This window comes from Arvicola amphibius, chromosome 14 (genome assembly GCF_903992535.2).
Source record: "Arvicola amphibius chromosome 14, mArvAmp1.2, whole genome shotgun sequence".
NCBI classification, from domain to species: Eukaryota; Metazoa; Chordata; class Mammalia; order Rodentia; family Cricetidae; genus Arvicola; species Arvicola amphibius.
The window spans coordinates 5,240,053-5,257,999 of NC_052060.1; the positions used below are offsets into that span (position 1 = coordinate 5,240,053).

The 17,947-nt window shown below is 40.5% G+C and overlaps 1 protein-coding gene across 1 annotated transcript; it reads left to right on the forward strand.

The window, feature by feature from the left end:
• LOC119801323 (speckle-type POZ protein-like) lies at nucleotides 1-1,092 on the forward strand. Its single transcript, XM_038311862.1, has one exon. It carries the CDS (start codon nucleotides 1-3, stop codon nucleotides 1,090-1,092), a length of 1,092 nt encoding a protein of 363 aa, XP_038167790.1.
• The last annotated feature ends 16,855 nt before the right edge of the window (nucleotides 1,093-17,947 follow it).

The following is a 17,947-nucleotide window of genomic DNA, read 5'->3' on the forward strand; positions in this document are numbered from 1 at the left end:
ATGTCAGGGGACCTGGCAGCTGAGGGAAGTGGATACACACAGATCAGAGTCAGGAAATTCTCCTACAGATGGACCATCAGCAACTTCTCTTTTTTCTTGGAGGAAAACTTGTGGAAAGACATTGAAAGCCCCACTTTCTCACCAGGATCCAATGAAAAACAAAAATGGTTTATGAAACTATACCTGAATGGGATCGATGTGGAAAGCAGAGGCTACCTGTCAGTTTTCCTAGGGTTGCTCAGCTCTCCAAAGAGCCCCGTGTGGGCAAAGATACAGGTTGAGATCATAAATGCCAAAGGAGAGAAATACCGAATCGTGAACAGTCAAAGAGTCATCAGGTTTAATCAATACGAAGGCTGGGGGATCACAAATTTCATTCCTCGAGATTTCCTTTTGTCCACTCCATGTTTGCTTCTCCCAGATGACAAACTCACACTCTGCTGTGAGGTGAGTGTGGTTCAGGACTACATCAGCATCTCTGAACAGAACATGCAGCCAGGGATTGACATTCCAGAGTGCACACTGGTAGATGAGCTAGGAGAGCTGTGGGAGAATTCCTGCTTCACAGACTGCTGCCTGGTGGTAGCTGGCCAGGAATTCCTGGCTCACAAGGCCATTTTAGCTGCTCGCTCTCCAGTTTTCAGAGCCATGTTTGAACATGACATGGAGGAGAGCAGAAAGAATCGCGTTGAAATTCATGACATGGAACCTGAAGTCTTCAAGGCAATGATGGACTTCATTTACACCGGGAAAGAACCAGATCTCCACAGCATGGCAGATGCGGTGCTGGCAGCTGCTGACAAGTATGGCCTGGAGCGTTTGAAGGTCATGTGTGAGAGGGCCCTCTTCAGGGACCTCTCTGTGGAGAATGCTGCCCACACTCTCTTCCTGGCTGACCTCCACAGCGCAGTGCAGTTGAAAACTCGGGCAATGGATTTCATTACAGCTCGTGCTTCTGAGGTTTTTCAGACCTCGAGCTGGAAGACAGTGGTCGACTCCTATCCCCACTTGGTGGCTGAAGTATGTGTCTCCCTGGTTTCCGCACGTGATCTTTTCCTGGAAAACCCCCTCAAATACCTGAAGCAGTCTTAGGACCCTGTGAGTTGTGACTCATGTGTGCCTTCCACAAGAAGCATTTAGTATTGTTACTAATGGTACCTGTTTAGACTGTGGGCTCTGTGGTGCATTTACAATGAATTTGGGGAAACACAGCTGCTAGGCCTGGCTTCAACACATCTGTAAATGAGTTGAAGGGCAGGTAGGGTGAGCAGCAGCACTGGACTCTGGTATACTCTATGCACCTTCTACCCTGTTGTTAGACTGCTTTGATTTTTTTTCCCATCAGATGGAAACTGGGATTCAGGGTTCTGCTGATCCCAAGCTCATCCCAGCAAGGTTTCTTTGCAGAAAACTGTCTGCATTGGACAAGCAGACCATATGATCAAGGGCTCAGAACAAAGGAAAAAATAAACATGAATGTTTATTTACAATAGAAGTGCAAGAGAAAGAAGATATTTTTTCTCCAAACTCAGCATGTGCGAACTGGAACGATTATTACTCAATTGACAAAAGCAATAGTTATTTCTGCAGGGGACCCTTGATCACCACCCAGTACTTTTCAACCATCTTAACTGGGGCAACAGAGGATCTGAGTTCTTACTCCATGGGCACAGCTGTCTCTGTAGACAAAACATTACCCGAATAAAATATAAAATAAGTAAAACATTTAAAATCAGTTTGTGCATTCTAGTAGTGTTTCTGTTTGGTGAAGCCCATTTTAGTCCCTTCAACACAGCTGAGCTGTGGAGGTTTGGGCCCAGTGTTCACTGCCACATAGGACCACAGCCCTCAGTTTTCTTTCTTAGCACTGACAATGGCAGAGTGGATAACAGCCCATCAAGCTCTTGTGAAAAGGGAGACTTGGAGACCTAAAGAAAAAAAACAACTGCACCTGGCAGTGTGTTGATTGACTCAGCTTTGAAAAATAACATTGACTGGTTCTGAAATAGGTGAAGGGGATAGATTCATTAATTCAAACTTTCTCTTCCTGAACTGTGGTTCTGTCATTAGATATTGAGAGTATGATTTTTTATTCTCCTCTGATTTCTATCACCTTCTTTGGTAGTATATTATTTGTGTTTTAATAAATAAAGTTTGCCTGAAGGTCGGAGGGCAAGGCAGCCATACTATTCAGTTATACAGACAAGGGTCTTGTGGCACACACCTTTAATCCCAGGACTCATTTGACAGAGCCAGAGAGATCTCTGTGAGTTCAAAGTCATCCTGGGCTACTAGAGATTGAATCTGTCTTAAAGGAGAAACAAAGCTCACACAAAGGTGATCCCAATGTCTGGGATCACTCGCCTTTTATTCCAGCACTAGGGAGGTTGAGGCAGGAGTTATAAACTGCATGGAGAAAGGCATATAACGGGAAAGAGGAACTCAGTTGACTGTGCACTGTGGAGACATCAGCATTCATGGAGACAAGATCTCACCCATTTTCATTCTGAGGTAGAGGTAAGGTACAGTGGCTGACTGCTTTTCTTTTCTATTATTCAGGTTGAACCACAAGATCTGTCTCTGGGTTTCCATTAATTGTGCTAATTCTTCCTTCTGTGCAATTGTCACATGTTCATTCTCTCTTACAAACAGGGTCAATGCCTGGGTATCCTTCTCTCCCTCTCCTTTGTTTGACTCTCCTTGTTTTTCTTTCCAGATTAGTGTGGAGTAGATTTACAGTTTAATCCCAGCCAAGCTCTCGGTTGACTTAGGCATCAAAGATTGACGATAACATGTTCGTGTGTATGTTGGTAGCCATGCTAGTGTCAAATCACATTCCTTTTGTAGAGAGGAATTGCTTTTGCAGAACTCTAAAATAACTCTAAAGCCATTTCTGACATCTCTTAGGCCAATTTTAGGCCTCTCAGCAGCAGTCCCCCCCCCTCCCCCCCCCCCCCCCGGGAAACAAGGATCTTTCAACTACACATGAACATACTAAAATGTTGGGAACTTTCCATCATCTTCCTGAGACCTTGTAAATGTTCTCTGAATAGAACTCAGTTATTGAGTAGGAGCAAGACAAGCCTTAGGTGCTGACTCAGTTCCTGTTGTTTTGACTCAGTCCCTGGGAAGGGGCAAAGTGACCCTCAGATGTTCCCTCTTACCTCACCTGATCTGGCAACTGCTCTTCAGACAATTACTGGTAATAGCCCTTTGAATAAGCCAATCATAATAGTTAAAAAAAACCCAAGACATCCCCTTTCCTTTGTGGCTTTTGCTTTAAAAGTAGCCTGTACCACTTATTTGTGGTCTTTCTGGCTTCTCGAATGCTGAAAGACGCTGTCATGACAGAATTAATAAAATCCTCATGCTTTTATATCAACTGTGGTGTGAGAGACGGTCTCTTGGGGTGACTCCTTCTGGTATTTGGACTTTAGGTGGCAACATTTGGTTCCCTGACCAGGAATCGAGTCTCTCCCAGACCCACTCCAGACCCAGTTGGAGATATGAATGAGCTCACTTTTACATCTGTCTGTTTGTGTATTGTGTTTCTTTTTCTGTGTAATTGTAAATCAGTAATTTGAAAATTGTACCTGCACAGGGTCTGTATTGAAATGGGACCAGAGTGGGGAGGCAGATGTGCCCTGAGACCCCTGTCCCTAGGCTTGGAAGGCATTCTGTGCAGTTTGCCTGGGGGTTACTAGGCCAAGCTAGTCCATGGAAAACATGATTTGTTTGCATCTGTGATTCAGTTCTGCACCAGAGTGGTGGTGAGAGCACCAGCTTCTGGTTTTGAGTTTGTGTCTGTCTCTTTATATTTTTGCTTTTGTATGTCACTTTATCTTTGATAAAATAAAACAACATGTAACCACCTGCAGCAATTCAAAACCTGGTACTGGCCCCATGGTCATCATCAGCTCCCCTGATTCTGAAAGCAGAGGCGGCAACAATGGTGGCTGCCCCTCCTCCAAGCCTTTTGTCTTCTCTCTTTCCTGTACAGGAGCTAACGAAACCCAGAATTAAAGCACCTCTGGTTCTTTCTGATACCCAGAATGCCCTTCTCACTCCTCCTTTTCCCCTGGAGGAAGCATTTCCTGCACCCATTCCTGAGGAGCCCGCTGGTTGGGTCCCTAGCTCTGAAAACTTCAGCACTCAGTGTCTATGAGGGAACATGGGAGGGATGTCCACAAAGGTCAGGGGAGGGACCTCCCAAGCACTTCCCCTTCACTCAGGCCCTCAGGATCTGACCACACTTGTAAAATCTGTTCTGACTACCCACCAGCCCACTTGGAATCTCAATATGGCATAGTTCATCATTTGGGCAAAAACTGCTCTTCACTGGAATGCTTGATGAATTAGACAAGTAGGACCCACATAGAAATGACTGCTGAACTTGCCTAAAGGTGAGACAGTCCTTTGGGGTTCCTGCTTCATGAAAAAGTCTGCCAGACATTCTGCAGGACACACAAGAAAGTGACTAACAAGCTGCCAATATAGGTGGAACTGTCTTTGAAATTTCTTGCTTCATGGAAAAGTCTGCAGGATACTATGGACCAGTAGGCTAATGATGGGGGCCCACAATGTTACAGAAGAACTTTGGGTGACTGTCTGATGTGGGAGAGTCTTCTGTTTGTGTTGATATTTCATTCTTTAATAAAGAAACTGCCTGGCTCATTTAATAGACCGGCACTTAGGTGGGTGGAGTAGACAGAACAGGAAAAAGGAAGTGAAGTAAATGGCTCAGACAATTGCCCCGCCTCTCCTCAGTGAGACAGTCACCATGAAGCCAGCCACCAGTTCTGACGTGCTGAATTTTTCCCGGTAAGACACCACTCGTGGTGTTTCACAGATTATTAGATATGGGTTAGTCAAGATGTGAGTAAGAGGCTAAAACTAATGGGCCAGGCAGTATTTAAATGAATACAGATTGTGTGTTGTTATTTCAGGGCATAAGCTAGCCAGGCGGCTGGGAGCCAGGTGGGAATGCAGCCCACAGCTCCACACTAAAACTGTCTGCATAGTGAGATGTCTCAATTCTAGAATTTTGGATGTTTCTTATAGTGTACATACTGTTTACTTAGGTAATATGATATCCTTCTAGGGTCTTTGATGAATTTGAAGAATAAATAGGTTTAATTATAGTTTTTTTAGTTATGGTAAAACACAAAGTAGACATAAATATTATAACTGTAACTCTTCTATGTAATTTTACTATGTTAAAGTTAAAACCTTGCTATTTATTTAAACAGAAAAGGGGAGGTTATGTATGCTGTGAATAAGTTTTATTGCCATTGGTTAATAAAGAAGCTGCTTTCAGTCAATGACTTAACAGAGTAAAGCCAGGCTGAAAGATATAGAGAGAGAGTAGGGAGAGTCAGTGAGAAGCCATGTAACCCCAACAGAGACAGATACCAGATGGAACCGCCAGTAAGACACAGCCACATGGTAATAAACAGATTTATAAAAATGGGTTAAATTAAGATGTAAGAGCTAGCCAATAAAAAAACTGGAGCTAATAGGCCTAGCAGCGATTTAATTAATACAGTTTCTGAGTGGTTATTTCAGGAATCTGGGCAACTAGGAAAAAACAAGTTGCCTCCTATAACAGATTGGTGCTCCAGTGTGTTCTAGCTCAATCCACATAAAACCTGAAAGATCTTGGAAAGGAACTCTAGACAGTAAAAAAGAAAGTTTAGCCACATTTTTTCCCAATAGACTCTGCTTGCTGGTGGCATCCTGTAGTTCCTTTAAGAGAGATCTTCCTGATTTAGCAGAAGAGACAAAAAAAGCCATACAGTTTTAAATCAGCATCACAAACTGCTCTGGCACTTTCAGGAGGCCAAGCACTTGAATGGGGTTTGTGAGCCTGGGTGCTTGTATGCTCACATGGGGTCTGGAGGAAAGTAGCTGAGACCATGCCCATGGCTCAGTGCTCCCTTCCTGGGCAGACAGCAGAATCAGGTCTACCATGTATGCACTAGAATGGCAGATTCCTGCCGCCATACAAAGAGATATTTCCAGGCCATGCAGTGTGTTGCATGGCAGATTTAGCTATTACTCAATCAAAAAGGGTTCACGTGCTGTATATTTTTTCTCAGAGTTGAAGTGGTGAGTGCAGCTCCTACCTGGCAGTCCCAGAGCTGGCAGTAGTGGTACCTCTGCCATTTGTGGAAAGCAGATAAAGGCAGAGTCAGCATCCAGGGTTACTGCAACCAAGTAGCTTAGCATTTTAAAAGCTCTCTAAGACAGAAAAGGATTGCAGATTGACAATAAAAGAGATTCAGACGTATAAGACATCAAGTGAGATACAGTGTGTTTAAAAAATATATGTAGGCTTGGGAGACAGAGAGGAAAAAGAATAAAGAAAGAGTAAATATAATACAAAAGAGTACAGATAGTCATAGATTAAAGGGGTAAATATATTAAAATGAATATTAAACTTGTAGAAAAAGTAATAGAGTAAAAAAAGTCACATAAAGGTGTAATATATAGACATGTTGTCCCTGCCTCTCCCAAGCCTGCCCTAGTGTATGCAAGGTCCTTGGCTCAGAAACAATTCCCTGCTCCTGCACCGAGACCATCTACCCAGAGGGGCGAGAGGCACCCTGCCAGGCAGGCCTGAAGATTCCCACAAGGGAGTGTGGGCACCTTCCTCTTGTGCTGCAATGTCTGCTGTGTGCTACTGGACTCTGCCCTGTCCCAACGCTTGCCCTTTTGTCTGTAGTGCCCTTGGGCTACCAGGCATCACTAATTCAGTGCAGAGGGGTTCCATCCAGTCAGAAACAGTTCCTGCTCCTGCACTGAGGAGATCCACCCACAGTCAGTCACAGCAAAGATTGAACCAAAACACCAAGTCTCTTCTGGCTCCATTTGAAGGAAGAGATGGGCAGGTGCCAATGCAAGAATTCCTCCAACAACCTGAAAGGCAACATGACATCACCAGAATCCAGATGTTAGGGGCCATTTCAGGCCTCTTCTTTCTCACAGGGTCTTGAAGTTTAACCATGAGACATAACTCAAAGTAATTAAAACATTGAGTGCTAATCTTAGAGACTAAAGGTCCAAAAAGCACCATAGAGTGCCCCCCTTTTCTGTAGCTTATCACTAACGTACTAACCACTGACCTTGCAAAGCTGCCTAAGCTGCTGAGTCCCTCTGCCCAAGTTTCCCCTCTCCATCTCTGCCCAAGTGCAGCCGAGTCCCTCCTTCCCTTTTCCCCCTCCCTCTCTGCCCAAGTGCAGCCGAAAAACTACTTAAGACAGAGCCTGCTTCGATAAACTGAGACCTTGACTAGTGCACCCGGCTTGGTCTCGTTCTTTTCTTGCCCCATGTTTCTTTCAGATAGTGCCCCTTCAGAAGACCCTGAATAGCTGACCCCACTGGTGGAGTTATATCCAGGGATCCCAAACTACAAGAATTGAACACCCTACTCCAGAAGAAATAGAAGAAATCGACTTTAAACAGTACTTTATGAAAATAATAGAGAACCTTAAACAGGAGGTGAAAAACTGCCATAAAGAAATGGAGATGAAAAACAAAAAGCTAGATGAAATGAATAAATCTTTCAAAGATAGCTAAGGAAAACAAGAAAAGCAAAAAAGCAACTCAAACAGGTAAGGGAAACAGTTCAAGACCTGAAAAATGAAATGGAGGTAATAAAGAAAACACAATCCGAGAAAAGACTGGAAATGGAAGTTCTGGGTAAACAAACAGAAACTATAGAGATAAGACTTACAAACAGAATACAAGAGATAGAAGAAAGAATCTCAGACTCTGAAGATACTATAGAGGAAATAAACTCACTGATTAAAGAACAGAACAAATCCAACAAATTCTTAACACAAAACATCTAGGAAATCTGGGACACCATGAAAAGACCAAACCTAAGAATAATAGGGATAGAAGAAGGAGAAGAATTACAACTCAAAGGCCCAGAAAAACATATTCAACAAAATCATAGAAGAAAACTTCCCCAGCCTAAAGAAGGATATTTCTTTGAAGGTACAAGAAGCCTAGAGAACACCAAATAGACTGGATCAAAAGAAGGCATCCCCACGCCATATAATAATCAAAACACAAAACATACAGTATAAAGAACAGATATTAAGAGCTGCAAAGGAAAAAGGTCAAGTAACATATAAAGGGAAACCTATCAGATTACACCTGACTTCTCAATGAAACCATGAAAGCCAGAAGGTCTTGGATAGATGTGCTACAGACACTAAGGGAACATGGATGCAAGCCCAGACTACTATATCCAGCAAAGCTTGCATTCACCATCGATGGAGAAAACAAGATATTCCAGGACAAAAACAGATTTAAACAATACATAGCCACAAATCCTCCCTTACAGAAAGTAATAGAAGGAAAATCACAGACCAAGGAGTCCAACAGTGTCCACAATAACTAAGACATCTAGCGACCCTTCACCAGCACAACTCGAAGAAGGGAAACACACAAACTCTACTACCAAAAAATAAATGACCGGAGTTAATAACCACTGGTCATTAATATCACTTAATATCAATGGACTCAACTCACCTATAAAAAGGCACAGGCTAAGAGACTGGATACGAAAACAGGATCCAACATTCTGCGGAAACACACCTCAACCAAAAAGACAGACATCTACTCAGAGTAAAGGGTTTGGAAAAGGTTTATCAAGCAAATAGGCCAAAGAAACAAGCAGGTGTGGCCATACTACTTTCCAACAGAGTTGACTTCAAACTAAAATCAATCAGAACAGAAGGAGAGGGACATTTTATACTCATAACAGGAACAATTCATCGGGATGAAGTCTCAATCCTGAATATCTATGCCCCTAATATAAAAGCACCCACTTATGTAAAAGAAACATTACTAGAACTCAAGAAAGACATCAAACCACACACACTAATAGTAGGAGACTTCAACACTCCTCTCTCACCAATAGACAGGTCAAAGAGACAGAAACCTAAGAAAGAAATAAGAGAATTATTGGAGGTAATGAATCAAATAGACTTAACAGACATCTATAGAACATTCCACCCAAACAGGAAAGAATATACCTTCTTCTCTGCAGCTCATGAAACCTTCTTGAAAACTGACCACATACTCAGTAACAAAGCAAACTTCCACAGTTACTAAAAATATTAGTAACCACCTGTGTCTTATATGATCACCATGGAGTAAAGTTAGAATTCAACAACAATGCTACCCCCAGAAAGCCTACAAACTCATGGAAACTGAAGAGTCAACTACTAAACCACACCTGGGTCAAGGAAGAATTAAAGAAAGAAATTAAAGTCCTTCTTGAATTTAATGAAAATAAAGGCACAACATACTCAAACCTATGGGACACTATGAAAGCAGTGCTAAGAGGAAAGTTCAAAGCACTAAGTGCCCACTTAAAGAAAACAGAAAAAGCACACATTGGAGACTTAACAGCACACCTGAAAGCTCTAGAAAAAAAAGAAGCAGAATCACCTAGGAGAAGTAGAAGACTGTAAATTATCAAACTGAGGGCAGAAATCAACGAAATAGAAACACAGAAAACAATCCAAAGAATCAATGAAACAAAAAGCTGGTTCTTGGAGAAAATCAACAAGATTGACAAACCCCTAGCCAAACTAATCAAATGGCACAGAGAGAACATTCAAATCAATAAGATCAGAAATGAAAAGGGGGACATAGCCACAGACACAGAGGAAATTCAAAGAATCATTAGATCTTACTACAAAAGCCTGTATGCGACAAAATTGGAGAATGTAAAAGAAATGGACACTTTAAGATAAGTACCATATACCAAAGTTAAACCAGGACCAGGTAAAGAATCTAAATAGACCTGTTAATCGTGAAGAATTAGAAACTGTTATCAAAAACCTCCCTACCAAAAAAGCCCAGGACCAGATGGTTTCAATGTAGAATTCTACCAGAACTTCAAAGAAGACCTCATAAAAATACTTCTTAATGTAATTCACAATATAGAAACAGAGGAGTCATTGCCAAATTCCTTTTATGAAGCTACAGTTACTTTGATACCAAAACCACACAAAGACGCAACCAAGAAAGAGAATTACAGGCCAATCTCACTCATGAACATCGACGCAAAAATTCTCAATAAAATACTGACAAACCGAATCCAAGAACACATTAGAAAAATTATCCACTATGATCAAGCAGGCTTCATCCCAGAGATGCAGGGCTGGTTCAACATACGAAAATCTATCAATGTAATCCATCATATAAATAAACTGAAGGAAAAAAACCATATGATCATCTCATTAGATGCTGAAAAAACATTTGACAAAATTCAACACCCCTTTATGATAAAGGTCTTGTAGAGATTAGGGATACAAGGGTTATACCTAAATATAATAAAAGCTATTTACAGCAAGCTGACAGCAACATCAAATTAAACGGAGAGAAACTCAAAGCCATCCCACTAAATTTAGGACCATGACAAGGCTGATCAGTCTCTCCTTATCTCTTCAATATAGTGCTTGAAGTTCTAACAGTAGCAAGAAGACAACATAGGGGATCAAGAAGCTTCAATTTGGAAAGGAAGAAGTTAAACTTTCGTTATTTGCAGATGATATTATAGTGTACATAAGCGACGCCAAAAACTCCACCAACGAACTCTGACAGCTAATAAACACCTTTAGCAATGTGGCAGGATACAAGATCAACTCCAGAAAATCAGTTGCCCTCCTATACACAAAGGATAAGGAAGCAGAGAGGGAAATCAGAGAAGCATCACCTTTCACAATAGCCACAAATAGCATAAAATATCTTGGGGTAACTCTAACCAAGGAAGTGAAAGATCTATTTGACAAGAAAAGACTTTAAGTCTTTGAAGAAAAAAAACTGAAGACGATACCAGAAATGGAAGGATCTCCCTGGCTGTTGGATTGGGAGGATCAACATAGTAAAAATGGCAAATCTACTAAAGGCAATATATACATTCAATGCAATTCCCATCAAGGTCCCATCAAAATTCTTTACAGATCTTGAGAGGACAATAATCAACTTTATATGGAAAAACAAAAAACCCAGGATAGCCAAAACAATCTTATACAATAAAGGAACTTCGGGAGACATTACCATCCCTGACTTCAAACTCTATTACAGAGCTACAGTATTGAAAACAGCTTGGTATTGGCATAAAAACAGAGAAGTTGACCTATGGAATTGAATAGAAGATCCAGATTTTAACCCACAAACCTATGAACACCTGATTTTCGATAAAGGAGCTAAAAGTACACAATGGAAGAAAGAAAGCATCTTCAGTAAATGTTGCTGGCATAACTGGATGTCAACCTGTAGAAGAATGAAAATATATCTATCACCATGCACAAAACTCAAGTCCAAATGGATTAAAGACCTCAATATTAATTTGAACACACTGAACCTGATAGAAGAGAAAGTGAGAATTACTCTACAACATATGGGCACAGGAGACTGCTTCCTATGTATAACCCCAGCAGCACAGACATTAAGGGCAATGTTGAATAAATGGGATCTCCTGAAACTGAGCAGCTTCTGTAAAGCAAACAAAACTGTCACTAAGACAAAAAAGCAACCTACTGACTGGGAAAAGATCTTCACCATCCCCCACAACAGACAAAGGTCTGATCTCCAAAATATATAAAGAACTCAAGAAACTAGCCTTTAAAATGCTAATTAACCCAATTAAAAAATGGGGCACTGAACTGAACAGAGAATTCTCAACAGAAAAATTTCAAATGGCCAAAAGACACTTAAGGTCATTCTCCACCTTCTTAGCGATCAGGGAAATGCAAATCAAAACAACTTTGAGATACCATCTTACACCTGTCAGAATGGCTAAAGTAAAAAGCACCAATGATAGCCTTTGCTGGAGAGGATGTGGAGTAAGGGATACACTCATCCATTGCTGGTAGGAATGCAAACTTGTGCAACCACTTTGGAAAGCAGTGTGGCAGTTTCTAAGGAAATTTGGGATCAACCTACCCCAGGATCCAGCATTCTACTCTTGGGAATATACCCAAGAGATGCCCTACTATATTACAAAAGCATTTGTTCAACTACGTCTATAGCAGCATTATTTGTAATACCTAGAACCTGGAAACAACCTAGATGCCCCTCAATGGAAGAATGGATGAAGAAAGTGTGGAATATATACATATTAGTGTACTACTAAGTGGTAAAAAACAATGACATCTTGAATTTTGCATGCAAATAGATGGAAATAGAAAATACTATCCTGAGCAAGGTGACCCAGACCCTAAAAGATGAATATGGTATGTACTCAAGCATAATTGGTTTCTAGCCATAAATAAAGGACATTGATCCTATAATTAGTAATCCTAGAGAAGCTAAATAAAAAGGTGAACCCAAAGAACATATAGTTATCCTCCTGGATATTGGAAGGAGACAAGATTGCCAGGGAAAAATTGGGAACTTGGGGCTGGGGTAGGATGGGGCTAAGAGGAGATGGGGAGACAAAAGTATGAAGGGAAAGATGTGGAGATCTTGGGGGAATGGGATCTTTGGGATAAAGGAAGGGTGGATATGGGAGCAGGGACATATATATCTTAATTACGAGAGCCATTTTAGGGTTTGCAAGAGACTTGACTCTGCAGGGGTTCCCAGGTGTCCAGGGAGATATCCCCAGCTAGTTCCTTGAGGAGCTGAGGAGAGGGAGCCTGAAATGGCCCAATCCTATAGCCATAATGATGAATATCTTGCATATCACCATAGAACATTCATCTGGCGATGGATGGAGATAGAGACAGAGCCCCACATTGGAGCACTGGACTGAGCTCCCAAGGTCCAAATGAGGAGCACAAGGAGGGAGAACATGAGCAAGGAAGTCAGGACCACGAGGGGTACACCTACCCACTGAGATTGTGGGGCTGATCAAATGGGAGCTCACCAAGGCCAGCTGGAGTGGGACTGAAATAGCATGGGATAAAACCGGATTCCCTGAATATGGCAGACAATGAGGCCTGCTGAGAAGCCAAGGACAGTGACATTGGATTTTGATCCTACTGCATGTACTGGCTTTGGAGGGGCCTAGCCTGTTTGGATGCTCACTTTCCTACACCTGGATGGAGGGGGGAGGACCGTGGACTTCCCACAGGGCAGGGAACCCTTACTGTTCTTCGGACTGGAGAGGGGGGGGAGCGGAGTTGGGGAGAGGGAGGTAAATGGGAGGTGGGGAGGAGGCGGAGAAGAGACAGAAATTTTTAATAAATAATAATAATAATAATAAAATGTAATATATACAGAAAGTCTGGAATATATATATATATATATATATATATATATATATATATATTTGTACTTTCTTGGAATTTTTTGACTGTGAAGGAACTAAGTAAACAACATATATACTTTAATGGTATATTTGTCCAGAACTTGAGTCTAAGGATATACTGCTTTGGAAAAGAGGTTCTTCTTTTGTTTCTGCAGACGATGAAAAGGTATAGAATCCTTCCAGACTAATGTGGTTAGATGGAACAAAACCTCCTGAAAGGTTGCCATGAATACCCCCCAAAATTATTTCATCAAACAAAAAGCAGGAAGCAGTTTGGAGAGAACTATGCCCAAATTAACTAAATAATTGTTTATAAATGTTTGTTTACATCTAAAGGGTGATATGCTAAAGAAATTTAATTGATATATATATATATATATACACACATACATACATACACACACATATATACATACATATATGTTTCTGCTCTTTATTAAGGTATTGTGTTTGTGTAGCTTATATGTAAATGCAATGTATAATTAATAAATATAAGTTAATAGAGAGCACCTATAATAATCAAGGTTATAGACATGTTAGGTTTTCTAGATATACATAGATATATTTCAGACCGATAGGTGATATTGAAAGTTACAAAATAACTCCGCACTAGTTCAGAATTATGTATAAGAAAGGGTTATTTATTTAGGGGTAGACTCACAGATCATAGTCCTAGAACACAATCTTCTACACAAACAGGGATCAGGAAACAAATCTAGCAGCAGGAAGAGAAAACTGGAAGCAGGAGAGTTATGACATGCTTTACAGGTGCATTTATAGTATAAGATATCATGCCCAAGCGGGCTGGTATCTTAAAGTCTAGTGACTGAAGGAGATCCCACAGCACCTTCCCCTTTTGCTTAAATAGGAGAGTCCCAAACCCAATACTAAACTATGTACACTAGTGTTGACAGAGGATTCTGTCTTACCCATTTGCACAGCTATTTCATCCCAAAGAAATACACAGAGCTCTATGTCAATTATAAACTGGTTGGCCTATTATTTCTGGCTTCTTATTAACTCTTATAACATATTAGCCCATAATTCTAATCTGCGTTAGCCACGTGGCTTGGCACCTTTATTGGTGAGGTATTTACATCTTGCTTGCTCTGTGTCTGGCTTCCTCTGTGTCTGGGTGATTATTGAAAACTGACTCTTTCTCTTCCCAGCATTCTCCTGTTCTCCTTGTCCCACCTCTGCTTCCTGTCTGGTTCCACCACGTATACTTCCTGTGTGGCTACTGGCCAATCAGCATTTTAATAAACAAGTACAAGAAACAAATCTTTACAGGGTAAAATCATTGTCAAACAGCACACTAGGAACAGATATCAAAGATAAAGTTGGAAATACAACTAGCATAAACAATATTAAGCAAGGAATATCCTAATGTTTTAACATACATTCTGTCCTAAGGAGTCTAAGTCTTGTATTGGAACTGGCTTGGATAGATCATAAGAGGATAGTTAATTATGACTGACTATCTAATCTTCAACCCCATGGAAGGCCTGAGAAGGGAGATAACATTACTTGAGCGGGTAGGAAGTATAATCAAACAGCTTCCAAAATGAACAGTAGATGACAGAGACAACTGACTGCCTGAGCAATCATCCAAAGTGTCATTTGCAATGTTGAAGCAACCAACTTTGGTTAAGGCTTGAGTACTTGACAGACCATTTTCAGAGGCAGTAAATTTTTCTGAACAGTCTTACCCTATCTTGGCAAGGTTTAGCAGTCATTTTTCTTGTATACTGCTTGTCCAGTCTGGACATCATGCACTTTGTTAGTGATTGAAGCATTAGCAGTACCTTGCCCAAAGGCCAGTTGTGCCAAGAAGAGAACAAACTCCAAGTGGAGTACCTTTCATGCTCAACACTCTCTCAGGAATAGATCAGTGCTGCCTGGAGCAATCATGTCTCATCTCAGCAGAACCCTAAGTAATTTAAATGCCATCTTCTACAGATCTTTGAAGTAGTTGAAGAATACCTATTTATGCAGAATACAATCTCTATGTATCTAAAGAACCTAATTAGTCTGACTAAAAGTATAACAAACACAAATTACTATTGATGTAAAATATTTAATACCTATATAACTTAAAGATCAAGGCTTCACAGAGAGGGAAATCAGAGAAACTTCACCTTTTATGATAGCCACAAATAACAAAAGTATCTGGGGGTAACGCTAACCAAGGAAGTGAGAGATCTATTTGACAAGAACTTTAAGTCTTTGAAGAAAGAAATTGAAGAGGATACCAGAAAATGGAAGGATCTCCCTGGCTCTTGGATGGGTAGGATCAACATAGTAAAAATGGCAATTCTACTAAAGGCAATATATACATTCAATGCAATTCCCATCAAGGTCCCATCAAAATTCCTTACAGATCTTGAGAGGACAATAATCAACTTTATATGGAAAAACAAAAAACCCAGGATAGCCAAAACAATCTTATACAATAAAGGAACATCTGGAGGCATTACCATCCCTAACTTCAAACTCTATTACAGAGCTACAGTATTGAAAACAGCTTGGTATTGGCATAAAAACAGAGAAGTTGACCTATGGAATTGAATAGAAGATCCAGATTTTAACCCACAAACCTATGAACACCTGATTTTCGATAAAGGAGCTAAAAGTACACAATGGAAGAAAGAAAGCATCTTCAGTAAATGTTGCTGGCATAACTGGATGTCAACCTGTAGAAGAATGAAAATATATCTATCACCATGCACAAAACTCAAGTCCAAATGGATTAAATAAGCAACGTAAAAATGGAAAATTCACAGTTGGTGGTAAGGGGAAATGCAGAGAGAGAAGGGAGAATGGGAGGATGGGGAGAGCTTGGAGGAATGGGCTGGCTGGGATGGAGGAAGAGTGGATATGGGAGCAGGGAAGTATATATCTTCATTATGGGAGCTATTTTAGTGTAGACAAGATCCTTGATGTTAGAGGGATTCCCAGGTGTTCAAGGAGATGTCCCCAGCTTATTTCTTGGGCAGCTGAGGAGAGGGCACCTGAACTGGCCCTATCCTATAGCCACACTGATAAATATCTTGCATATCACCACAGAACCTTCAACTGGAGATGGATTGAGATAGAGACAGAGACCTACACTGGAGCACTGGACTGAGCTCCCAAGGTCCAATTGAGGAGCAGAAGGAGGGAGAACATGAGCAAGGAAGTCAGATGGTGGGGCTGATCTAATGGGAGCTCACCAAGGCCAGCTGGAGTGGGACTGATGGAGCATGTGATCAAACCGGACTCTCTGAAGTGCCTGACAAGGAGGGCTGACTGAGAAGCCAAGGACACGGCACTGGGTTTTGATTATCCTGCATGTACTGCCTTTGTGAGAGGCTAGTCTGTTTGGATGCTCACCTTCCTAGACCTGAATGGAAGGGGGAGGACCTCAGACTTCACACAGGACAGGGAACCCTGATTGCTCTTTGGACTGGAGAGAGAGGGGAAATGGAAGGAGGATGGAATGGGAAATAAGAGGAGGAGAAGAGGTGGAAATTTTTAATTAAAAAAGGTTAAGGCTTCATATCAGAATATTAAACAACTTTTAATAACTGTGCAGTAAAGGAGGACAATGACCTCAAAATGTAAACAATGTATAAATATCTTGATCAGATGTAGAAATATATAATTCAATATGATAAGTATATCCTAAAATTTTATCAATATATGAAATGTCTTAAACAGAGGTAGAAACATACATGCATACAGTCTGACAAAATAACTTTGCATAGGTGTACAAATATTGTAAACAGAAATAGAAGCATATTTAATATAAAATATATAATTTGAACTTGTATCAATATACAAGTCTATAACAATGTAAATTGTGCAAAATAATAACTCATAAGTATTCATTCTATTACTCACTATTATTATTATTATTAGTGTAAGTTCACACTAATCTACCTATTATCCCATTCAGTTTTCCCTTTTTTGAGATCTCTGGGCCTATATAATTTCTACTCAACTTCCAACCCTATACAAGTAATGATCAATCACTAAATAGTGTCTGTAACCATGAGTACAAACTTCCTTGTGAGAGGGGACATCGTCTTCTAGAATTGCTTCCAGCTGTCATGGGGCAATGTTTTTTCTATGAGATCCTGTATAAGTAAAATGATGGTTAAGTGTCAAGATTGCTGTTTCATATAATTACAAGTGGTCCCTTAGTAGTCAATAGAATTTTTCTGAAGTTCTTATTTGGAGATCTGGCCAGAACATTGTAAGAAGATACATCATTTCCACAGCTGGTACCCCAAAACTGGTCTCATAGTAGTGCATCACGATGTCACATCAATCAGTTGGAGTCATTGTTGTGGGAACTCTTCTTCTTCCTGGAGACTTCAAAGATTACTGCAGGAAAATCTACTGTTCATTATTGAAAACTTAAACATTTTTCATAAAGACATATATTCAATGAAAGATATGATAGACAAAATGGGCATGGAGAAAACGAAAATATTTCCTTAAAACCTATCTTTTTTCTGTCCCATACCAGATAGTGCCTGACATGAGGCAGAAATTCTGAATTTTTTTAACAACATGATTGGATTTAGAAAACCATAGCCAAGGTCCAAATCTAAAGCCAGCTCTGATTTTTGATCAGAGATATATACATGTCAGATAATCAAATTTAACCATGTAGATGATACA